This window comes from Mobula hypostoma, chromosome 11 (genome assembly GCF_963921235.1).
Source record: "Mobula hypostoma chromosome 11, sMobHyp1.1, whole genome shotgun sequence".
NCBI lineage: Eukaryota > Metazoa > Chordata > Chondrichthyes > Myliobatiformes > Myliobatidae > Mobula > Mobula hypostoma.
The window spans coordinates 9,992,694-10,019,140 of record NC_086107.1 but is presented as its reverse complement, the minus strand read 5'-3'; the positions used below and the strand labels follow the sequence as shown (position 1 = coordinate 10,019,140).

At 41.3% G+C, this 26,447-nt stretch overlaps 1 protein-coding gene across 3 annotated transcripts in view; it reads right to left on the bottom strand.

Moving 5' to 3' along the window:
- qser1 (glutamine and serine rich 1) overlaps nt 1-25,936 on the bottom strand; it is a 153,676-nt gene extending 127,740 nt beyond the window's left edge. For all 3 annotated transcript variants that reach the window (XM_063061660.1, XM_063061661.1, XM_063061662.1), the window contains exon 1: nt 25,577-25,936. In XM_063061660.1, the coding sequence (XP_062917730.1) occupies nt 25,577-25,674 (98 nt within the window). In that variant the 5' untranslated portion in view covers nt 25,675-25,936. The remainder of the gene's footprint in view (nt 1-25,576) is intronic.
- Nucleotides 25,937-26,447: the final 511 nt, after the last annotated feature.

The window sequence follows — 26,447 nt, the reverse complement described above, 5'->3', positions numbered from 1 at the left end:
CTGCTGATCAGAGATAGTGTCAGTTGCAGAAAAGGAGGAAGTCATGGAGGGATTGTCTACTGAATCTCTATGGGTGGAAGTCAGAAACAGGAAGGGGTCAATAACTCTACTGAGTGTTTTTTTTATATAGACCACCCAATAGTAACAGGGACATCGAGGAGCAGATAGGGAGACAGATTCTGGAAAGCTGTAATAATAACAGGGTTGTTGTGGTGGGAGATTTTAATTTCCTAAATATTGATTGGCATCTCCCTAGAGCAAGGGGTTTAGATGGGGTGGATTCTGTTATGAGTGTTCAGGAAGGTTTCCTGACGAAATATGTAGATAAGCCTATAAGAGGAGAGGCTGTACTTGATCTGGTATTGGGAAATGAACCTGGTCAGGTGTCCGGTCTCTCAGTGGGAGAGCATTTTAGAGATAGTGATCACAATTCTATCTCCTTTACCAGAGCATTGGAGAGGGATAGGAACAGATAAATTAGAAAAGCATTTAGTTGGAGTAAGGGGAAATATGAAGCTATCAGGTAGAAACTTGGAAGCATAAATTGGGAACAGATGTTCTCAGGGAAATGTACAGCAGAAATGTGGCAAATGTTCAGGGGATATTTGTGTGGCGTTCTGCATAGATACGTTCCAATGAGATGGGGAAAGCATGGTAGGGTACAGAAACCGTGGTGTACAAAGGCTGTTAAAAATCTAGTCAAGAAGAAAAGAAAAGCTTACGAAAGGTTCAAAAAACTAGGTAATGATAGAGATCTAGAAGATTATAAGGCTAGCAGGAAGGAGTTTAAGAATGAAATTAGGAGAGCCAGAAGGGGCCATGAGAAGACTTTGGAAAGCAGGATTAAAGAAAACCCCAAGGCATTCTACAAGTAAGTGAAGAGCGAAAGGATAAGACATGAGAGAATAGGACCAATCAAGTGTGACAGTGGAAAAGAGTGTATGGAACCGGAGGTACTTAATGAATGCTTTGCTTCAGTATTCACTACGGAAAAGGATCTTGGCAATTGTAGGGATGACTTACAGCAGATTCAAAAGCTTGAGCATATGGACATTAAGAAAGAGGACGTGCTGGAGCTTTTGGAAAGCATCAAGTTGGATAAGTCTCTGGTTCCAGACGAGATGTACCTCAGGCTACTGTGGGAGGCAAGGGAGGAGATTGCTGAGCCTTTGGCAATGATCTCTGCATCATCAATGGGGACAGGAGAGGTTCCAGAGGATTGGAACATTGCAGATGTTGCTCCATTATTCAAGAAAGGGAGTAGAGATAGCCCAGGAAATTATAGACCAGTGGTTGGTAAGTTGATGGAGAAGATCTTGAGAGGCAGTATTTATGAATGTTTAGAGAGGCATAATATGAAGAGGAATAGTCAGCATGGCTTTCTCAAAGGCAGGTAGTGCCTTATGTGCCTGATTGAATTTTTTGAGGATGTGACTAAACACATTGATGAAGGTAGAGCAGTAAATGTCATTTATATGGATTTCAACAAGGCATTTGATAAGGTACCCCATGCAAGACTCATTGAGAAAGTAGGAGACATGGGATCCATGGGGACATTGCTTTGAGGATCCAGAATTGGCTTGCCCACAGAAGGCAAAGAGTGGTTGTAGATGGGTCATATTCTGCATGGAGGTTGGTGACTAGTGGTGTGCCTCAGGGATCTGTTCTGGGATCCCATCCCTTCATGATTTCTTATAAAAGACCTGGATGAGGAAGTGGAGAGATGGGTTAGTGAATTTGATGACACAAAGGTTGGGAGTGTTGTGGATAGTGTGGAGGGCTGTCAGAGGTTACAGCAGGACATTGATAGAATGCAAAACTGGGCTGAGAAGTAGCAGATGGAGTTCAACCCAGATAAGTGTGAGGTGGTTCATTTTGGTAGGTCAAATATGATGGCAGAATATAGAATTAATGGTAAGACTCTTGGCAGTGTGGAGGACCAGAGGGATCTTGGGGTCCGAGTCCATAGGACACTCAAAGCTGCTGCGCAGGTTGACTCTGTGGTTAAAAAGCCATGCAGTGCATTGGCCTTCATCAACAACGGGATTGAGTTTAAGAGCCGAGAGGTATTGTTACAGCTACATAGGACCCTGGTCAGACCCCACTTGGAGTACTGTACAGTCGGCCCTCCTCATCTGCGAGGGATTGGTTCCGGGACCCCTCGCGGATACCAAAAACGCGGATGCTCAAGTCCCTTATTCAACCTGTCTCAATGTGGTGGACCTTAGGACCCAGCGGAACCCCAGACCTTATTTAACCTGTCTCAGTGCAGTGGGCATTAGGACCCGGTGGCAGAGCTCGGAATCCACAGTGTTTCTGTTCGCGAAAATAATCACAATCGCGATTTAAAATTAAGTGGAAATAATAAAGCGATCAGAAAGAGGTGAAACGCCATCGGTCATTGGAAAAGCATTAGGCTACAGTCAGTCAATGATCGGAACAATTTTAAAGGATAAGAAAGGGCCTGTCCGATTGAAGCTACAATTATTACTAAGCAACGCAGTGGTTTAATTATTGGGTTTTGGGTTTTTGGGTTTTTGATCCTCCACATCAACTCGGCAGGGATGGACAGCGCGCTCAGGAGCGGTCTGTCACTGGATCGAACTCGGGAATGATCTGTCACTGAATCGAAGTCGGGAACTTCTGTTCCCGAGCCCAGCACTGAAACATACGTTTCGTAAGTATTTTATATGCATAGAAAGGTAAAATATATACTATATACTAAGACAAACGTTTGACTAACTGACGCTAAATATCGGATGTACCTGTTCCGACTTACTTATAAAAGAACTTCCGTTTTTTTCGATCCCGATCCACGATAACCTACATACATCCTCCCGTATACTTTAAATCATTTCTAGATTACTTACAATACCTAATCCAATGTAAATACTATGTAAAACAGTTATTATACTGCATTGTTTACGGAATAATGACACGGAAAAAAAGTCTGTACATGCTCGAACAGCAAGTGCTGGAAGAGCACTTCCGGGTTTTCTCGATTCGCGGTTGGTTGAATTCACGCAAGCGGAACTCGCGGATAAGGAGGGCCGACTGTACTCAGTTCTGCTCACCTCACTACAGAAAGGATGTGGAAACTGTAGAAAGGGTGCAGAGAAGATCTACAAGGATGTTGCCTGGATTGGCGAGCATGCCTTATGAGAATAGGTTGAGTGAACTCGGCCTTTTCTCCTTGGGGTGGCAGAGGATGAGAGGTGACCTGATAGAGGTTTATAAGATAATGAGAGGCACTGATCATGTTAATAGTCAGAGGCTTTTTCACAGGGCTGAAATGGCTAACACAAGAGGTCACGGTTTCAAGGTGCTCGGAAGTAGGTACAGAGGAGATGTCAGGGGCCAAGTTTTTTTTTAATGCAGAGAGTGGCGAGTGCGCGGAATAGGCTGCCGTCGACAGTGGTGGTGGCAGATACAATAGGGTCTTTTAAGATAGGTACATAAAGCTTAGAAAAATAGAGGGCTACGGGAAACCCTAGGTAATTTCTAAGGTAAGGACATGTTCGGCACAGCATTGTGGGCCGAAGGTCCTGTGTTGTGCTATGTTTCTATGTGGATTTCAGTCAGCGGCTATTTTCTTCTCACAATGGGTTAACTATAATTTGCCTTGAACATTGGTGAGTGATAGGAGAGGTCCTGTGTTGTGCTATGTTTCTATGTGGATTTCAGTCAGCGGCTATTTTCTTCTCACAACGGGTTAACTATAATTTGCCTTGAACATTGGTGAGTGATAGGAGATTCATGTGAGGAGAATGTTACTGGAAAAGTGGATCAATCTTGCAATTGCTCTGAAAGCCAGAACAAACGTGAAGGACCAAGTTTCGTTATAAGAAAATATAAAAACATTAACCTTACAGAGAGAGTACTTCTTGTGCTTCAACATCCAATTACAGCTGATCGGTCAGATGAATTTAAACTATATCACAAAAATGACTGATCATTATAATAAAAAATTAATTGAAGGGAGTCAAACTGAATATAATAGCAGATAATATACATCAAGTGTGGGCCGCAAGGGTCTCAGACCTGCTTGGATGATTGTCAGATTAATTACTGAGAATGTGGATTGATGGCATTTAACAATTTAACTCTCGTATTCTAGAACACATTTTCTTTTCAATGGGCCACCTTTGGAGCCTCCATTTATTGATTGTACTTGCTTGCCCATAGCAATCAGTTAAAACGGCTGATGGGAAGACCCATCGCCACAGACTGTTCATATTTTTATGCCATAATGTCCTACTGGCTGATAAGCAAGATTAAGAAATCAATACAGTCGAGCCAATTAAATAGACAAAAGTAAAAAAAAACATACCATTTCTTTGTCCATCTGTTTGAACTGCAGCTCATTTAGAAGCACTCCTAACTCCAAATCAGAAGGTGGTTGGTTCAAGTCCCAATCCAACAGCTTCGGCAAAAATTTCAAAGCCAATGCAATGTTTAGAAAGCTGAAATTAGACAAGTCCCTTGAGGAATGTAAAGGAATCAGCAAAGAATTTAAAACAGGGGATTAGGAGGTCTTAAAAGGGGCCATGAGATCTCCTCAATAAGTAGAATTAAGGAGACTCCTGAGGCAATTTATAAGTAGCTTAAACAAAAATGGAAGGTGCACTCAAGGACAAAAGAGGGAATTCCTGTGAACTGCTCGTAACCCGAACCATTTGCAAGCAGGATACATGGCCTCAGAGTTCTCAGATGGCAGAAAATGCCTGCAACTCCTCAGCAGCTGACTAATCTATGCACCAGTTTCCCTAATATGATAAATCAGTTATATTTTGGCTAAGACTAGAAATCAAAGCTTTTCACTCCCCACCCCCCAAACTGATAAACCCAATAACTAGGTTACCATCATGTGCAAATTTTCTTTTGAATGCCGAGCTTCACTAAAATAAACTTCCCAGTTACCTACAAATAACAAAAAAGCTGAGAGAAAAAAATCTATATGTATGTAACTGGAGTACTACAAACTATGCTGGTGGAACGCAACAGGCCAGGCAGCATTTTTAGGAAGAAGTACAGTCAACTTTTTGGGCCGAAACGTTGACTGTACTTCTTCCTACAGATGCTGCCTGGCCTGCTGCGTTCCACCAGCATTTTGTGTGTGTTGCATAAATTTCCAGCATCTGCAGATTTTCTTGTGTTTGCGTACTACAAACTAATTGAGTTCATAAATATTCAAAAATTAATGAATCACTACAACATACATCAAAGTTGCTGGTGAACGCAGCAGGCCAAGCAGCATCTATAGGAAGAGGTGCAGTCGACGCTTCAGGCCGAGACCCTTCGTCAGGACTAACTGAAGGAAGAGTGAGTAAGGGATTTGAAAGTTGGAGGGGGAGGGGGAGATCCAAAATGATAGGAGAAGACAGGAGGGGGAGGGATAGAGCCGAGAGCTGGACAGGTGATAGGCAAAAGGGGATACGAGAGGATCATGGGACAGGCAAAAGGGGATACGAGAGGATCATGGGACAAGGATAATGAATCACTATATGTTTTTTTTCATCATCATGCAGAATCAAGTCTTATTAAAGTAATGACAAGGTAACTGAAACAGGGATTATAAACAGACCTTGAGTGCTTAAGACTCAATACAGATGTAGAGTGCAATAATTGTCCCCTTGGATGCAAGCATTAAAATATTGCCAAGCATTACCATTTAGAGATCATGGATAACTACAGAACTTAGTGATAAACAGTTACTATCCATCTCACTCTGGTCCAAAGCGCATCCGGAAAATAGTATCACAATGGCACATATCATAACATTAAACTGAAAGTACTGGGTATTTGTGGATGGCATGCACATGAAAATGTGTTCAGTTTCTGCTCACAAGACAAGTGAAAGTGGAAATGGAGAACTGAATTTTTGCACATTGTCACTGTAAACTAGGACCCTTAAGTTGCAGTTACTCAACACACATAGCAAAACAAAATATATATCAGAACTTCACAGGAAAATAGAACAGTACAGCACAGGAATAGGACCTACAGCACACAATGTTGTGCCAAACCAATTAAATTAGTAATCAAATGGCTAACTAATGTCTTCTGCCTACAGTGTTCAAAACCCTCCACTTTCCTCACATTCATGTGCCTATCTAAATGTCTCTTAAAAAAAATTAATGCGTCTGCCTTTATCACCACTCCAGGTAGCACATTCCTGGCACCCACCACTCGGTAAAAAAAACTTGCCCCTCACATCTCCTTTGAAGTTACCCCTCTTGTCCCAAAAGCATGTCCTCTGGTATTAGACATTTCAACCATGGGAAAATAATACTGTTTGTCTACTCTGTCTAAACCTCCCAATCTTGTAACCTCTATCAGATCTCCCCTCAGCCTCTGCCGCTCCAGAAAAAACAACTGGAGCTTGTCCAACCCCTCGTAATAACACATGCCCTCTAATCTAATCAGTATTCTAGTAAACTACTTCTTCACCCTCTCCTAAACCTCAGCATTCTTCCTATCATCGGGCAACCAGAACTGTATGCAATACCTACTGCCTGACAAGAGTGTTATAAAGCGGCAACGTAACTTCCTGACTTTGGAACTCAATGCCTCAATAACAGCATTAAACAAAATTTCAAAATCAAAATGTGTAGAGGTTAGTTAGCAATCATGTCATGCGAGGCCCCTTGAGTAAGAGTGACCATAATACGGTGGAACTCTTCATTAAGATGGAGAGTGATATAGTTAATTCAGAAACAAAGGTTCTGAACTTAAAGAAGGGTAACTTTGAAGGTATGAGATGTGAATTAGCTAAAATAGACTGGCAAATGATACTTAAAAGGGTTGACGGTGGATATGCAACTGCAAGCATTTAAAGATCGCATGGATGAACCACAACAATTGTTCGTCCCAGTTTGGCAAAAGAATAAACCAGGGAAGGTAGTGCACCCGTGGCTGACAAGAGAAATTAGGGATAGTATCAATTCCAAAGAAGAAACATACAAATTAGCCAGAAAAAGTGGCACACCTGAGGACTGGGAGGACTGGGAGTCCAGCAGAGGAGGACAAAGGGCTTAATTAGGAAAGGGAAAAAAGATTATGAGAAAAAGCTGGCAGGGAACATAAAAACTGACTGTAAAAGCTTTTATAGATATATGAAAAGAAAAAGATTGGTTAAGACAAATGTAGGTGCCTTACAGTCAGAAACAGGTGAATTGATCATGGGGAACAAGGACATGGCAGACCAATTGAAAAACTACTTTGGTTCTGTCTTCACTAAGGAGGACATAAATAATCTTCTGGAAATAGTACAGAGGAGCACTTTTAACAATAGACTGAGGCAACTGTACTGCACTAAAGAGCGCTATACGAGGTCATTCTTACTCTCGGCCATTAAGCTCTACAGCTGGGGAAGTGACCCCTTCTGTTAGACTGTTTGTGTTTTTTTTATTCCTTCTACTTCTCTTCTAATATTTATATCTGTGCACTTGTAATGCTACTGTGACATTGCCATATCTGAGATATGGGGTCCAAAACTGCTCACAATACTCCAAATGTAGACTGACCAACACCTTATAAAGTTTCAGCATGCCATCCTTGCTTTTATATTGCTCTCAAAATGAATGCTAACCTGGCATTGCCTTCCTTTATACTGACTCAACCTGCTAGTTTACCTTTAGAAAATCCTGCACAAGGATTCTCCCAAGTCCCTTGGCACCTCCTATTTCTGAATTTGCTCCCCTTTTAGAAATTAGTCTATGTCTTTATTCCTTCTACCAAAATGCCCGACGTCCCTATGCTGTATATCATCTACTGCTTCTTTGCCCATTCTCCTAATCTGTCCAAGTCCTTCTGGTGTCTCCCTGCCTTCTCAACACTACTTGCCCTTCCACCTATCTTTGTATTGTCTGCAACCATGGGCACAGAGCAATCTATTCCATCACCCAGGTCATTAACACACAATGGGAAAAGTAGCAGACTCAACACCAATGCTTGCAGATCACTAGTCACAGGCATCCAACTAGAAAAAGCTCCTTTTAATACCACTGTTGAGCCTGATTTATACTTCTGCATCAACGCATTGCCGTAAGTACTGCGTCGCCGCAAACCCTACGCAAAACCCTATGCGAGAGCCTGCGTTGCTGCAATGCGCACTTCTCCTAAAATGTAACCGCGCGTCGCGGCAACGCAGAACGTAACAGCTGTGATTGGTCTGCTTGGTAGCATCGCATTTCATCCTACGCCACAATAGTCCCATTGGGCGACTGAAGGGCAGGGAAGGAACTCTGGCTGCAATGCTTTCCATAAAGCTTTACAGACCTCCGAAATTATGGAGGACACATTTCGCTTTTAAGAAAAAAGATGCTCGCGTCTTGTTTACCCAGAGACTTCCATGACCATGAAGACTTGCGCGGGCAGGTGAGTGCGCATGCGTGACGTGCGCGAATTGAAGAGCGACGCAGACACACCAATGCAGAAGTATAAATGCTCTCAATGCACGTAGGCTACTTGCATAGGTTACAGCGTCCAGTTAACACAGAAGTATAATTTAGGCTTTTTCCTTCTGCCACTCAACCAATCTTCTATTCATGCAATATCCTTCTCGTAATACCATGGGCTCTTATCTTGTTTAGCAGCCTCATGTGCGGTCCTTGTCAAAGGCATTCTGAGTATCCAAGTACACAACATCCACCTATTGTTCTGAATTTCTTCCCCTCATAAATTTAAGCATGCATTATCAAAAGAGTAAATAAATCTAACAGGAAGCAAATGGAAAAAAAAATTATGAGACAGGTAGTAGGTCCAAATATGGAATAGATTCATAGAATATCACAGCACAGAATAGGCCCTTCAGCCCATCTAGTCTGTGCCAAACCATTTATCTGCGTAGCCTCATCGACCCACAGCCAGACCATAACCCTTCATACTCCTCACCTTTTCAAATTTCTTTAAACGTTGAAATCAAGCTTGCATCCACCACTTGCACTGGCAGCTCATTCCACACTCTCACCACCCTCTGAGTGAAGAAGTTTCCCCCATAACTGACCCTCCTGGTGCAGGTAGGTACAGGAGAATCCCGAAGTTTATGGACACAGACAGAGAATAGGCCACTAGATAATGGGACAGAATAGATTGTTCTCAGATGTAACATGGGCTTGTTGCGTTGAATGGTCTCCTTCTATGCTGCAAGAAATATGAAAGACATTGCAAACATCAGACAAGATTTGGTCTGGCAACTGAAAGTAACAAACTCTTGAGGCCGAAAAATCGAGACATAAACAAAAGCGCTGGAAACACTCAGCATCTCTGCAGGAGAAGTAGTGTTAACGTTGCAGCACTGGGAAAGTCAGAAAGTAAGTTAGTTTTCAATTGTAGAGAAGGAACTTCTGCACACATACTGTACAACTGGAGAATTTTGTTACTTTTACTGCACATTCCCATCTCTGCTCTCGCTTTCAAATGACCCTCCCCTGACTTGTTCCTTTCCTATCTGGATTTGTTTCCATCTCAGGAAGATTGATTAGCAACCAACAGAAAAGAAGTACTTAGTGGAGTTGCCCGATCCAATGATTTAGTCCACTGCTCTATCAGACGTATATGGATTATCAACACTATCTGTATTTGCCTAAACAGGCACAATTTCAAACAAGCTGGAAACTTAAGAGACATATCATAGATGAGCAACTCAAGTAAATTTGGAGCAATGTTCTATTAGAAGAATGAGAAGCAAAATGATACAACTTTAAAGCAGGTGATGGAACAGACAGAATTGGAGTAAATATTTACATGTTACATATTTGGTAATTAATACACAAAATGTGAAAAATCAAGAAAAATCCTAAGTTGCCAAAGTACAACCTTATTTAACAAAATGCAAAAGCAACAGGATGTACTCATAGAACAGTATGTCATATCAAGGAAACCCTTGCAGCTGCATTTTGAGAAGTTGAAATCGATAATGAGTTATGAGCGGAAACAGAAATATTCAAATGCCTAGTGCCTGTTAACAGGTTGAAATACATCCTAGCCCTGCTCCAAAGAGTCCTATACGAGGTCATTCTTACTCTTGGCCTTATAATGAGTCAACCTATAGCCTGGGATGAGATTTTGTAATCTTTGACTTGTAAACATTGTATACATCTTATTTTAAGGCAACTTATTTTTATTCTTTCTTACTTCTCTTTGAATATTTGTATAACTGTGCATTTGTAATGCTGTGATGCTATAATTTCCTTTGGGATCAATAAAGTATCTATCTATATTCTGTGCCCTGACTTATGAAGACAAGCATCCTTATGCCTCCTTCATCGCCAATTGCCACTTTCAGGGGACTATAGTCTTACAAGCTAATTTCTAAAGAAGAGTGAATTCAGAAATTGTACGCGCAGAGACTTGGGAGTCCTAATGCAGGATTCCCTTAAAGTTAACTTGCAGGTTGAGTCAGTAGGAAGGAAAGCAAATGCAATGTTAGCATTAATTCAAGAGGACAAAAATATAAAAGAATGCATACAATACTGAGGCTTTAAAAGGCATTGGTCAGACCACATTTGAAGTATTACAAGCAGTTTTGGGCCCCATGTCCAAGGAAGAATGTGCTGGCATTGAGGAGGGTCCAGAGGACATTTAGAATTATCCTGGGAATGAAAAGGCTAATATATGGGGAGCATTTGATGGCTCTGAGTGTGTACATGTTGGAGTTTAAGGAATGAATGGGATATCATTGAAACTTAATGAATATTGAAATGCCTGGACAGAGAAGGTGTTTCAAATAGAGGGAGAGTCTTGACCAGAGGAAACAGCCTCAGGATAGGACGTCCCTTTAGAATAGAGATGAAGAGGAATTTCTTTAGCCAGAAGGTAGACAATCTGTGAATTCATTGCCACAACTGGTTGTGGAGGTCAAAGTCACTGGGTATATTTAAAGTGAAGGTTGATAAGTAAGGACATCAAAGGTTATGGGGAGAAGGCAAGAGAATGGAGTTGAGAGAGAAAATAAATCAGCCATAATTGAATGGCAGAGCAGACCCAACAGGCCAAATGGCCTAATTCTGCTCCTATGCCTTATAGTAGTGCCTTGTATCTCTGGGACTGTATGACAGTATCCCTTCATTACAACTTTCTTAACAGTTGTCTATTTAACAAAACTTTTGTCCTGTCCTGATTGCTGCCTAGCTGCTTGTTAATATACATGTGGAGCACTTTGGTACAACTTAACAAATTGCTTGAATAACCAGAGATGGTAATCCAAAAATAGAAATCATAGAATATTTTTCTAATTTGCTATGCCGAATCAGAAAGGTCAGGTACAGTCCAAATCGAGGCAGCAGGGTATAGGACCCAGAGTGAATGATACGACTGAACCCAATACTTAGATGACAGTTTAAGCACCAAGCTGAACGGGAAAGGTTGGGTGAGGCCAAATAGAGGCGGCAGGGTCCAAGCCCCAGAGCGTATCAAAGCGACTGAACCTGACGTTTGGATGACGATTTAGGCACCAGGCCATGTTGAAAAGGTCAGGGTGCTGGGCCCATCGCGAGAGTTGGGCCAGTTCAAATTGCGACTCCGCTCTGTGCTGAACCAAGGGTCTGTGGACGGACTCTTTGTGGACTTCAGTTCGGAATGCTATTTGCTAGTGGTTATTGTTGGCATGATTTGTTTTGTTTTCTCTGCACATTGGGTGTTTGACAGTCTTTTTTAAAGGCTTCTTTTGGGTTTCTTTGGTTTGTGGCTGTTAGACAAATCTCAATGTTGTATAATGTATACAGACATTGAACTTCAGAATTTCGAAAAGAAAATAATCATCAAGACAGGGTGGTTTAGAGAATGAACTGGAGCCTTGCCATCTGAAGAGTGCAGTGATTAAAATCAGAAGATGCCCAAATTAAGACTGCACACATCAGATGTCTTTCTAGGGCCACAAGTAGCAAAGGAGAGTTTTGCAATAAAGTGTTGCTGATTTCATCCCAGAGCACTTACTCCTACCTTGATGTAATTCTTCTACTCCTTACCCAGTTCCTTCCCACATTTACCCATAACAAGCCTCCTTCCATTTGCAAGTTTGATCATTCCCAGCTCTCAACCAGTTCATTTTCACCATGAACATCTAATCTTTCTAATTTACCTTCCCTTATCAGAAAGGCTCAAGAGGGATATTTTACTTATAAACAATATATTAGCTATTAAAAGTTAACTTCTCCTTGTTTACTGTCATACTATTTAAGCTACCATTGCCAAAACAAGTGTTATATCTTTGTAGTTTGCTTTATTCAGACTCAAGACCTTGGTTTTAGATTCAACAAAATCACTTTCAAACATTATATAAAATTCAATCATATAATGATGACTGTTCCCTAAACACCCCTTCCCTATCAGGTTCACTTACCACATCGTACATTAATAGAATGAAAATAGTCTACTCCTTCACTGATCCTCAACATACAGTACATTAATATCTTACACATTTCATGCACTCATCCTCCACACTGTTGCTACTAATCAAGTTTACAGGTATGATTCTCTATGATATTTTATTGGCATAGTTTGACACACCTCTAAATTCCCTGATCTGAATTATGCCTACAAATGTCTCTGGTGGTTTTCATCACCCAAATTGATTCTCTCCTGTCCTTGTTTTTCCATTTTAGAACAGAGAACAGTACAGCACAGTAACAGACCCTTCGGCCCATAATGCTGTACTAAATTAGTTTAGCTAACTGTTTGATTACTAATCTCTTCTGTCTACACAATATCCATATCCTTCTGTTTTCCTCACATGCAGGTGCATATCTAAACATCTCTAATATATCTGCCTCGACCACCACCCCAGGCAGCACATTTCAGGCACCCACCACTCTGTGTAAAAAAAAATCTGCCCCTCACATCTTCTTTGAAATTATCCACTCTCACCTTACACCTTAAATGCACGAGTTCTGGTCATTTCATTTCAACCCTTGGAAAAAGTATTGTCTGTCTACTCTATGCCTCTCATAATCTTATAACCAGGTTAGATCTCCCATCAGACTCTGCAGTTCCAGAGAAAACCACCAAAATTTGTCCAACCTCTCATTATAGCACATGCTCTCTAATCCATGTAACATCCTGGTAAACCTCTTCCACACCCTCTCCAAAGCCACAACATCCTTCCTATAATGGAGCAGCCAGAACTATATGCAATACTCCAGATACTGCCTAACTGGAGTTTTACATAAACATAACATAACTTCCTGACTTTTGAACTCAATGCCTCTTTGACAGGTAAAGGCAAGCATGCCCTTATTAACCATTCTATCAACCTGTGCAGCTCTTTCAGGGGGCTATAAACCTGCCTGTGTTCAATGTTTCAATCTTAATCTTAACCTCTGTGCAACATTGTTTCAGTGTTAGCTATTAGATTGTATCAATTTGTTTGCATTTGTTTCCATTAATTCACTTTGCTGCAAGTATGTGCATTCAGACCATTCTCATGCACAATGCATAAATATATTAAAATGCTTAGCCTACCCTATCTGCCCCCATCACCAACCCCACTTTGCTGGAAATTTTAAAAATCTCCAAAGAACTTCCACGCAGAACTCAGTATACATTAAACAAGAAACTCTACGGATGCTAGAAGCAACACACAAGATGTTGGAAGAACTCAGCAAGCAGGCAGCATCTATGGAAAAAGAGTGTACAGAAAGAGTGTACAGTCGCCATTTCAGGCCGAAACACTTCAAGACTTGAAAGGAAGGGTGAGAGGAAGGAAGATACCAAGAAGGTGATAGGTGAAGTCAGGTGGGTACAGAAAGTAAAAAGCTGGAGAGAAAGGAACCAGATAGGAGAGGCAGTGGACCATAGGAGAACGAAGGAGGGGGGGCCCGGAGGGATGTAAGAGACAGGTGACAAGAGGGAAAAGGCCAGAGTGGGGAATAAAAGAATAAGGGAAGGGGAGGGATTTTTTTTAAACTGGAAGGAGAAATCGATATTTATACGATCAGACTGAAGGCCACACAGACGGATTATAAGATGTTGCTCCTCCACCCTGAAGGTGGGCCTCATCGTGGCACAAGAGGCGGCCATGGACCGACATGTCAGAACAAGAACGGAAAGCGGAATTAAAATTATTGGTCACTGACGGACAAAGCGATCCCCCATTTACCAATGTACAGGAGGCTGCATCAGGACCTCCAAACACAATAGACAACCCCAGCAGAGTCACAGATGAAGTGCTGCCTCACCTGGAAGGACTACATGGCGCTCTGAATGGAGGTGAAGGAGGTGGTGAATGGGCAGGTGTAGCACTTTGGATGCTTGCAGGGATAAGTGCCAGAAAGGAGATTAGTGAGAAGGAACGAACGAGTGACCAAGGGAATCACTGAGGGAGCAATTCCCGCAAAAAGTGGATCAGGGGTGGGGAAGTAGGTTTGGTGGTAGGATCACTTTGGGGATGGCAGAAGTTGTGGAGAATAATGCGTGGGATGCAGAGACTCATTTGGTGGTAGATACTGTTAAGGCGGCAGCAAGATGGGGTGAATGCAGATGCTCAGGAAATGGAGCAGATGTGAGTGAGGGCAGGATCAATGTTAGAGGAAAGGAAACTCCGTTCTTTTAAGGAGGATGATACCTCTGATGTCCTGGAAAGCTGCATCCCTGGGGACAAATACAGCAGAGATAAAGGAACTGAGAAAAGGGAATAGCATTTTTACAGGAGACAGGAACAGGTATAGTCAAGATAACTGAGGGAATTGGTAGGTTTATAAAAGATATCAATTGACAGTTTATCTCCAGAGATGGAGACAGAGGGAGATCGAGAAAAGGAAGGGAGGTGACAGAAATGGACCAAGTGAATTTATGGGGAGGGTGGAAGTTGGAGGCAAAGTTGACGAAATTGATGAGCTCAGCACAGGTGCAAGAAGCAACACCAATACATCAATACAGCGGAGGAAGAATTAGGGGGCATTACCAGGGAAGGCTTGGAACATGGAATGTTCCACATAGCCAACGAAAAGGCAGGCATAGCTAGGGCCATTGGTAACCCCTCAAGTCTGGAGAAACTGGGAGGAATTGTTGAGGACAAGGAGCAGTCCTGCCAGACAGAAGAGGGTGGTGGTGGAGAGGAACTAGTTGGTTGTTTTATGAAAGAAGTGGAGAGCTTTAAAGCCTTCTTGAGATGGGGGACAGAAGTATATGGGGACTGGACATCCACGGTTAAAATGAGGCGGGCAGGGCCAGGGAACTGAAAGTTAGTGAGGAGATCAAAAGTCTGAGAAATATCATGGATGCAGGTGGGAAGGGACTGAACCAAGGGAGGAGGACTTGGGAGTTCAGGGGGACTGGAGCAGAGACAATATGCCAACACTATTTTATATAATGTACTTCACCAAAGTCAAATAAACCAAAAATTAGAGCTTCATCCATTCATAGACATCAGTCCAATATGTTTATCCAAGCAGTATACTATGAAAAGATTCAGTCATAAAATATTTCTTTGGTTTTGCAAATCATTATAATGCATTTTAATTCTGAATTATGATTAAGATGACATTTAGTCACACAACATGCTTTGCCAATGTCAGAAAAGGAATACAGTCTGTTAACCAATTAACACTTGTAAATTTTGATTAAAAGCCTGTTGAGGTTGCAATTCACTGTTTACAGATCCAAAATTACAAGTATAAAAGTGCTCTGAAGGCACACTCTGTTTTTATTAAGTGATATTTGAATAGCAGGACGGTTTTGAAATTTGGTGAAAACTAACATTTTAATATAATCAGCATATAAGCAGCATTCAGGTTTATGGATGGTTCCCAACAAATACGTCTTTGCTTGAGACTCAAATTGAAAAATACACATAAAGTTCACTCTTCTGGATTTCTACAGCACATTCCTTAATTTATGCTTTGGATATGATCCAGTCAACTCTAGTTTATAGATGATACAAAAAATGGCCTTGTACTTGACAGGGAGGAAAAAAAGCTTTCAACTTCAAGAGGATATAGATTGTCTATCATTTGGGCAGAAGAGCTGCAAATGGAACTTAATCCAGAGGAGTGTAAATTATCTCATTTGGGAAGGTACAAAAAGGCAAGGGAAAATACAATTACTTAAGAGGACACAGAAGTGCAGAGGAACAAAGGAATCTTTGAGTGTTTGTTCAGAGACCAATAAAGGTAACAGGTGGAGAAGGTGGCTAAAAGACATATGGGATGCCTTAGTTAATAAGAGAAAATAAGGTTATGCTAGAATTACAAACAGTATGTGTTAGACCAGGACTTGAATGTTATGTATTTGCTACATGTCAGAAAAGATGAGTCTTCACTAGAGAAGATGCAGACTGATTTATGAGGATCTTGTCAGGAATGGAAACTTTTAGGCTAAAGGGGACTAAATCAAAGTGTATGAGGCCTGGCTGTAGGAAACAAGAAGGATCCTTTTCTTCGAGAAGGCAAAGTCAAAAATTAGAGGGCTTTCCCAAAAAGTGAACAGTAGCAGGACTGGAAGGGGTTTGAGGAATAAATCCCTTATGCTAGAGTAGTCTTCGACACTGAAATTCAATTCCTAAAAGAAGAACAAGATAGAAAGCTTCATAGTTAATGAGTGCTTGGATGTGTATATGACTGAGGTCCAGGATCTCTCTCCTTCTCTCAACTGACACCAACATTAAAGGGCAAACAGCATTGTTCCAGTACTTCTAGTCCTTTATTTTCTTCCCATGATGAATATATTACTCTTTCCTAAATGTGTCAATACCATCTTGTCGTTCCATATGGCAGCACATTCCACATTCATATCAATATTGAGTTATTCAGCTTCACCTCAATACATCACAACCAGATACTACACACCCTCTTCTTGGGATCAGTCCAACTAAATTAAAATTGTTTTCCATAATCAATATTCAGTACTTTTTAAATACAATTTCAATAATAAAAGAATATTTAACCAATCATCAGACACCCAGTCCTTTAATGACATATTCTAAACATATTCAAATTAAAAATAAACTCAATTTTCATGTTATCTTCACAGTTGAATAACAAATTATTTACAAAGAGTCTATAAACATTTCAGACTTACTAAGGTCACTTAATCAAATGGAATATGGTGAAATTGTACAATAGCTGTTGAATTGTTTAAATAAAAATAAAATCTGATTACTTAAAAGATAATCACAAGGTTATCAACATGATAATTAACTTACTAATTTCCTTTGAAGAAAATCTTTCTTCCTTACCCCATGTAGTAATTGTGCAATCAGTCACAACATGGTCTTTAAGCAGCTTAGTGAGCTACTCAACAAATAACTAAACACTAACTTCATTCAGTTTAAGGCAGTGCTCTCATCTCAGGGCAATTAAGAATAAAAGCCAGATCTGTGGGTGATATCACATCTCAAGAATGAATTTTTTTTAAAAGTTGGACTTTACTGGTAAATAAATTACACTGGCAGTGTTGAATCAATGCCTTGGCAGGAAAGAAACAAACGTTTCCAAATGAAATTTCATCCTTTACTAATTCTATGCACTCACAAAAATCAAAACTCCAGTTTAATGCTGACTTTTACATATTGATCTTCCAAATAACAGTTGTTTCAAGGTTTGCAATTATAAATTGAATAATTCCCAGAAAGCAATGAAATAAACTATATAAAATTGTTCCTCATTTTAGCAGGTCATATACTTATTGGAATATGATGAACAGGGTGGGTGATGTGGTGGTTAAACAATTCGGAAGACTGGATTAACAATACAGGGAAGGGACCACAGTTCAAATCCCAAGACATCAACTACAGTACAAAATTTAAATCAGACAAGTAATAAGTAATTTTTGGAAAAAATAGCCTTTAGTGATAACTAGATTGTTGCAAAACAGTCATATGGGAAAGGAAATAGGACACCTGATATGGTCTCTGTGGAATTTTTTTAAGATCCTCTGAAACTGCTCACCACGCTACAATACGTAGTTCAAGTACAATAAACATTGATCTTGTCATTTACATCCAGATATTTTTTTAAATGTTCTGCATATCCTAATTACACTTCATCTTGTGCAACTAAATTCATGTCAGATTTTCAAATCAAAGTTAATGTACGCTATATAGATATCTACAATTTAGTACTTCACAGCTTTGTAGCAATACACAAAATACTTGAGGAACTCAGCAGAACAGCATCCAAGGAGGAAAATGAACAGTTAATGGTTTGGGCCGAGATCCTTCATCAGAACTGGAAGGAAAGAGGGCAAAAATAGAATAAGAGAATGGAGGGGATCGTGAGAAATATAGAAGCATGAGCTGGTGGGTGACAGCTGAATCCAGATGAGACAAAGTACTAAAAAAGATGCAACTTGACAGAAGAGGACAGTGAACTTGGAATAAAGGGAAGGAGTGAAGCGATGGTAAAATCATGAGGGCAGGGAAGGGGAAAGAGAAGCAGTAACAGGAGTTACGGGCCAGAGAGGAGTGGTTAATGGAAGTTGGAGATATTGATGTTCATGTCGTCAGGTTGGAGATTCCCAAAACAGAATATTACCACAACAAATCCTTTAATCTGCAGCTCAGCAGTAAACAAGGCCATAGACAGACAAGTCAGTATGGGACTAGGAAGTGGAATTAAAATTGCTGGCCACTGGTGATCCAAGCTATTAGAGCAGATGGAACAAAGGTACTTGGCAAAGCAATCCCCTAATCTGCATCATCAGGTCTCACAATGTAGAGGAGGCCTCACCAGGTGCACCAGATGCAATAAACGACACTCATGGATTCACACATAAAGTGCGGCCTCATCTGGAACAAAGGCTTAGGATGCTGAATGCTGATGAAGGAGAAAGTGTCAAGGATGGTGTAACACTTACACACACTTGCAGGGATAAGTGCTTGGAGTGGGATCGGTGTGGAGGGAGAAATGGACAAGGGAGTTGCCAAGAACCCAATCCCTGAAGAAATCAGAGAGGGGAAAGGGGAAGATGTGCCAGATGGTGGACCCTGTTGGAGATGATGGAAGATGCAGAGAATGATTTGTTGGATACAGAGGCTAGTGGAATGGAAGGTGAGGACAAGGGGGACCCTACCCCTGATCTGTTGGTAGGGATGGAGCGAGGGGGTGACGTGCAGGAAACAGGAGATGCATGTGAGGGAACAGCCCATTATCTGCCAAAAAAAAGATCCTGGAATGCAAAGTCTCATCATACTAACAGATACAACAGAAACTGAGGAACTAACAGAAGTAGCATCCTTGCAAGTGACAGGGTGGGAAGAAGTGTAGCCAAGGTAACAGCTGGAGACAGTGGGTTTGTAAAAGATGTCAGTAAATAATCTGTCTCTGGAGATGGTGACAGAGAGATCAAGAAATGGGAAGTGTCAGAGATGGACCAAGTGAATTTGAGGGCGGGATGGAAGTTGGTGGTAGATTTGATTAAACTGACGAACTCCGCATGGGTGCAGGAAACAGAACCAATGCAGTCATCAATGTAGCGGAATAACAGCTGTGGAGCATTACCAGTGCAACGTTTTATAGATGACTTGCATCTAATGATTTGTATATCTTGCTTCGTCTCGTAGGCAGCTCTTATAGATATGGGGGAGATGAAATGAAAGAACCCCATTTTTTAATGATCCTGTACCAACTCAATCAGTCATCATAGTAAATGTTTGTACATTTACCAAGAATTGCAGTTGAAATTCTAAACATTTAAGTTTAGCCCAATAATACAAAAACCTTAGATAAACCTTATGTTTCAGAAGTCAGACAAATAACAATGTTTATTACAATTCTGCTTTAAGATAAACGGTATTTGGTATTGTTCAAATAAATTATAAAAGAAGAATTTCAAACTGGTATGGGTCATAGATAAATAAGAATTTATAAACAAAGAAGCTCTTTGCTGAACAGTGCAATTGGCATGCTTTGCTATGTTCACAATCAGGACGTAGGAGAATATACTGGGGCTTAAGTAAATTTCTTTCTCTGTGTCATCTCTGAAACCCCAGTAGAACATCAGATCTGAATTGTAAGATTCAGTAAAACAGATCAGCTTTCCAAAGTTCAGTATTTCCAGAAAGATCTTTCTTTTTATTGAGAAACTAAGGGCAGTCAAGGCTCAATGTACACATGACCAAGAAGGTTTAAGAAAAGAAGGCATGTCACAAAGTATGAACATGAGAAAAACCTGCATCTTAAAATTAAGAAATTCAACAATTCCAAACTTCTAGCAAGTATGAGCGTACTACTTCTCGATAACAAAATAGAGATGTGGAGAAAACAAAGAAGAATTGTGAAAGAGTTTGTGGAAAGCTTAACAAAACTACTGCATATTGTTGTATTGTGATAATCTCTCAGTATTATTGCAGAGATATTTTAGCGTTGAAAGGGGGAAGTAGTTTTCATGCTAAAACTTGTTCAGGAATGCAAAAAAAAAGCTTTTGGAAGTATTTTCCCTGATCCAAGTGTATTCATGCTAGTAGTAAAAGACCTGGCTTTTATAGGAAACTAAGAAATTTTGAGGAAAAGCAGAGCTTTCCTGGAAACAGCTCCACAGCAGATACATAACATCAGGGTAGGTAGATGGTGATAATGTATAATAAATGATCATGAAAACAGAAAACTAATAGATATTTAAACAATTCAAAGCCACATCTCATTTATCATGGATTACAGTTCAGATCACACCATTGTAAAGCTTCTTTGATAATGGGCAGAATTTAATTCAAATACTGAGGAGTAACAACTATATGCCAACCAGAAAGATTTAAACAACAAAATCCAAATTTATCCTGTTGGTGTGAAAAAAAGGATTATAAGGTAACAATCAACATAACAGAAACGGATAAACAATGTGAATACCAGTCTACTCCAGCTGATCTTGCACATTAAAAAATAAGGAAAATTAAATGAAGCTTTGAACCATAATTTAGTGAAACTACAGATGCTGAAAATACAAGCAACTCACAAAACGCTGGAGAAACTCAACAAACCAGGCAGCATCTATGGAAAAGAGTACAGTCGACATTTCTGGCCAAGACCAAAAAGTGTAGCCATGAGCTCTCACGTGGGTCCCTGTCGGTTACATAGAACAGCCTGTTTCAAGCCTGCACTGGTATCACTCCCCAACTTTTCCTACGCTACATTGACAACTGCATTGGTGCTGCTTCCTGGACCCATCAACTTCTTCAACTTTGCCTCCAACTTTCACCCTGTCCTCAAATTTACCTGGCCCATTTCCAACACCTCCCTCCCCTTTCTCGATCTCTCTGTCTCCATCTCTGGAGACAGCTTATCTAGTGATGTCTATTATAAACCAACTGACTCTCACAGCTACCTGGACTATGTCTTCTCAGCCTATTACTTACAAAAATGACATCCCCTTCTTTCATTTCCTCCGTCTCCACCACATCTGCTCTCAGGATGAAGCTTTTCATTCCAGAACTAAGGAGATGTCCTCCTCCTTCAAATAAAGGGGCTTTCCTACCTCTACCATCAATGCTGCCCTCAACTGCATCTCTTCCATTTTCAGCATGCCTGCCTTCACCCCATTCTCCCTCCACCTCACCAGGGATAGAGTTCCTTTTGTCCTCACCTACCAACCCACCAGCCTCTGTGTCCAGCTCATAATTCCATAATTTCTGCTACTTCCAGCACACCAAGCACACCATCTGCTTTCCACAGGGATTGCTCCCTGTGTAACTCCCATGTTCAATCATCCCTCCCCACTATTCACCCTGCTGGAACTTATCCTGGCAAGCGGAACAAGTGCTATATGTGCCTCTACACCTCCTCGCCTCGCTACCATTCAGGGTCCCAATCAGTCCTTCCAGGTGAGGTGACACTTCACCTGTGAACCTGATGGGGTTACCTACTGTATCCAGTGCTCCTGGTGTGATCTCCCGTATTTCAGTGAGACCCAACGCAGATTGGGAGACCGCTTCTGCCATAAAAAAACTGGACCTCCCAGTGGCTACCCATTTTAATTCAACTCCCATTCTCATTCCGACATGTCAATCCATGGCCTCCTCTACTGTTGCAATGAAGCCACACTCAGGTTGGAGGAGCAACACCTTGTATCCCACCCAGATAGTCTCCAACCTAATGGCATGAACATCAATTTCTCGAACTTCTGGTAATGCCCCACACCCTCTTCACCATTCTCTTATCTCCTTATATGCCTACACCTCCTTCTGGTGCTCCTCCCCCTTTTCTTTCTTCCATGGTCTTCTACCTCTCCAATCAGATTCTCCCTTTTCCATCCCTGTATCTCTTTCACCAATCAACTTCCCACTCTTTACTTCACCCTTCCTCCCTCCTGGTTTCACCTATCACCTCGTGGTTCTTCGTCCCCTCCCCCCACTTTTTTTTACTCTGACCTCTCAATTTTTTTCCAGTCCTGATGAAGGGTCTCGGCCCAGAATATCATCTGTACTCTTTTCCATAGATGCTGCCTGGCCTGCTGAGTTCCTCCAGCATTGTGTGTATGTTGCTTATTTTTGACCTCCTTATTTTACACTTTTCCTCCCTAACTCACTGCCTCTGTTCATAATGGAGTTTGATTATAAGATTCTTCTCAATCACAGATTCAATGTATCACATGGCACGTACATTTGAAAGGAAACTGGAAATTTCACTTTACAACACAGGTGCACCTCAAAGATGTGTGCTTAGTCTACTGTTCAACTCTTTCTACACCAGGGGTTCCCAATCTTTTTTACGCCATGGGCCAATACCACTAAACAAAGGGTCCATGAACCTCCAGTTAGGAACCCCTGCTCTACACTCATGACTGTGTGGCTAGTCACAGCTCAAATACCATCTATAAATCTGCTGATGACACAACAGTTGTTAGCAGAATCTCAGATGGCAACAAGGTAGTGTACAGGAGCAAAGTAGATCAACTAGTTGAATGGTATCACAAAAACCTTGCACTCAACTTCACCAAGACCAAGGAATTGATCGCTAACTTCAGGAAGGGTAAGTCAGGAGAACATGCAAAAATCATCACTGAGGGGTCAGCAGTGTAAAGGGTGAGCAGTTTCAAGCTCCTGGATCTCAACATTTCTGAGGATCTATTCTGGGCTCAAAATAATGATGCAACCACAAAGGCAACACACTAGCAGCTATACTTCATTAGGAGTTTGAGGACATTTGGCATGTCACCAAAGATTCTAACAAATTTCTACAGATGTACGGGACAGCATTCTTACTGGTTACATTGCCATCTGGAATGGAGGCCCCAATGCGAAGGATTGCAAAAGTATTGTAGATTGTAGTTGTGTTGCAGATTCAGCAAACTCCATCACTGACACAAGCCCCCTCATTATAAAAGTCATCTTCAAGAGGCATTACCTCTATAAGGCAGCATGCATCATTAAAGACCTTCACTATCTAAAATATGAACATTAACATACTAACCCTATTTATTATCTTAGTGCAAAAAAAGGAATAAGTGTGCTAATAGTTATTGTAACTTACAGTATTTTATGTCTTGCATAGTACTGTACAAATTTTACAAATGCCAGGGATAATAAGCCTAATTTTGATTGTGGACAATGATGGTCTTGAAAGAGAGCTTTCATAGAATCTAAATTGATCGCAATTACCAACTATCTCAACAACTGAATTATAGAATCTTCCAATGAAGAATTAATGTTCTGTCAAGAGAACTTCAACTTTAAATATTCCAATCAATAAATAAATGTGGGACTCAATTCATCACCTTGTGTATTTGTTACACTCCAGAAAACAAATATCAAACTTAAGGTGACACTGTTGGAGATTTCAAATGAGATTACAGCACAGTACAGGCCTTTTGGCCCACAATGTTGCACTGGCCCTTTAACCTACTCTAATATCAAATTAACTATTCCCTCCCATAGGCCTCCCTTTTTCTTTCATCCAAATTGTCCCCAAAGTATCTGCCTCCCTCCCCCACTCCACACTCCCAAATCACTCACTGTGCAAAAATCCTACCTCTGACATCGTCCCATAGTCTCCTCCGATCATTTTAAAATTATGCTCCCTCTCCCTATATAGTAGATGCAATGGATGCAATATTATTTCAGCACCAATAAAACCCACAAGCTGTACCTCCAGATGAGGGGAGGTAGGTTGATTCTTCTCTAAAGTCCACTGTTGACTTGGAAACATATCATCACCAGGTTCACATCTTTGAAATCCCTACCCAACAATGCTCTGGACATAGCTGACATAGTTCACTGCCTTTTCAAGAACAATTAGGGAGGTACAGCAACTGTTGGTTTTGAGTGTGGGCACCCAAACTTTGAAAAGTGATTTTTAAAACTTCTCTTTTCAGATGAGCTATGGAAATTGTCCATGGCAAACTTTTAGCCTTTGGCTGGTAATTTTAAAGACATTGCTGTTTGTGGGGCTTTGCTACGTATTGCCTTCATTACAGCAACTACATAGAAATAACAACAAAGATATGAAGCACTTTGGATCACATTGGCATTGTGAAAAGATGCAAAACAGTGGTGGCACAAGTTAATGCTGGTGCCTCAATTTATGATGTTGCCTTTGTGGAGTTTATAGGTTCTGCCTGCTATGCTGAATGCCCTAGTTTCCTCTCATATCACAAAAGTGTGCCAGGTGGTTTGTCTAAAGTATTCTTTAACATAAGAAAGGGCAAAAAAAAATCAAAAGGTGAACATGTGAGCGCAGTTCCAAATCAGCCAAATGCCCTCCATCTGTGCTTCAATGTGCAAGTAAAATAGACTTCCATATAAATTTGTAAAAAAAACAATAATTTTGCCTAAAGGTATCCAAAACTTTAAGCAATCTTTATATCTTTGCTTTAAAATGTAATTGCAAGGAGCACAATGAAAACAATTAAAACCGTACAATTTGGGAAACAATTAATTAGCACCGTAACAAACACGAGAAAATCCCACACGAATTTTACGCGGGTAACCTGTCAATTTAACGCAAATTAACATCAAACAAATTGTTTGCCTTAGGAACAAAGAGGTACACTCTTATGATATTCGTTTGGATTGAGTTGCTGTCGACTTAAGAGTTCTCGTCAAGTGTTTAAAACTTTTACAAGTCCCGGCAACAGAACTCGTGTGATTCGTGTAGACCACGCCTACTTTTGCAAACTCTTAAAATGTTTTTCACTCTTATTAACAATAAAAAGTCAAACGCTGATCCCTGAATTGGCATCAACGAGCTTCCTCAAACAGTTTGCAATCACTATGGCATTGTTTATATATTTTTAAAAAGAATAGACAAAGATAAGGGACGATGGAAACAAGATCTCACTAAAGGCCCTGATCTGAAATCCTGTGCAAGAGCAGCTTTTTCTCTTTCCCCGACCCCTGTGGTCGCGTTATCAATTGCGATCAAGAGGGAAATAATCATTTAAAAATACCTGGAACGTGGAGAAAAGGAAACTGAAAATAAGTAACTTAAGAGAAATAAATTACTGAAAAAAGGCAGCGGCTCAACAGCCTCGGACTCCCCTGTCCCCCCACACTTGAGAAGTATAGCAGGCCTCGAAGCCCCCTACTCGATTTTTCCTATCGCCGTTAGATAGTGCGGAAGGGAAAGAACACGTTCAAGCCCAGCCAGTCCTTCCAAACACACACAGGCGCCTCTCAGCCCGCCCCCACCCCTCAAAGCACTTTCCTCACCTGGACTTGACGCCGCTGCCCGACCGGTCGTACGGCCACGCTTGCCCGCCCGTGACCAGCGGGTCAGTGAAGTTGGGCGCCGTGTAGTTCCTGTCCATGTTCCGAGTGTGCGCGGCGCTCGCGGGGCGGGAGGCCCGTGCCTTACATGCCTCGCGCGGCCGGCGGCCGTCGGGAGCCGCAGTCGTGGCGCGGGGCCTGCGCTGGCTGTGGACGCGAGAGAGAGAGAGAGAGAGAGTGTGTGTGTGTGTGTGTGTGTGTGTGTGTGTGAGGGAGGGGGGGCGGATATCCTCGCTATCCAAACGGGCCTCACTTTCTGATTTCTTTCTCTCTCTCTCTCTCTCCCCCCACCCCCCCTACAACACTGGTTCTTCCCAGGATGCACCTCCTCCTGCTCCAGACTACAGCGGGAGCGGGCGTGAGGGGAAACCAAACGTGCGAGAGCGTCAGGAATTGGGGAGGGACGAGCCCTGTGGCGGACTTGTCCAGGCCCACCGTAACGCTCCAGCGCTCAAACTGCGCTCTTCCCGGTTTTCCCGACACTTAAACGGAGCCCGGATCCCACCGTGCTGGATTTGGTTGTTCATGTAAAATGTTGCCTGGTCTCATATCGCAGGATTCGGTAATGGTATTTGTTTCCAAAGCCTATTAATGCTCGGATGATGTATGGTCTCATATTGTAGGGTTTGGTAATAATTATCTTCTGAAGCTTGCTGAGGCTTTGTAATGCAGGGTTGGTAATAGTTTATTTACAATGCTTGCTGATGCTTGAATATCTGATCTCCTAATACAGGGTTTGGTAATAGTTTGCTTTCTAAGCTTGCTAATACTTTAATGTTGTGTGGTTAGTAATTTGGATTATTGTCGTCACATG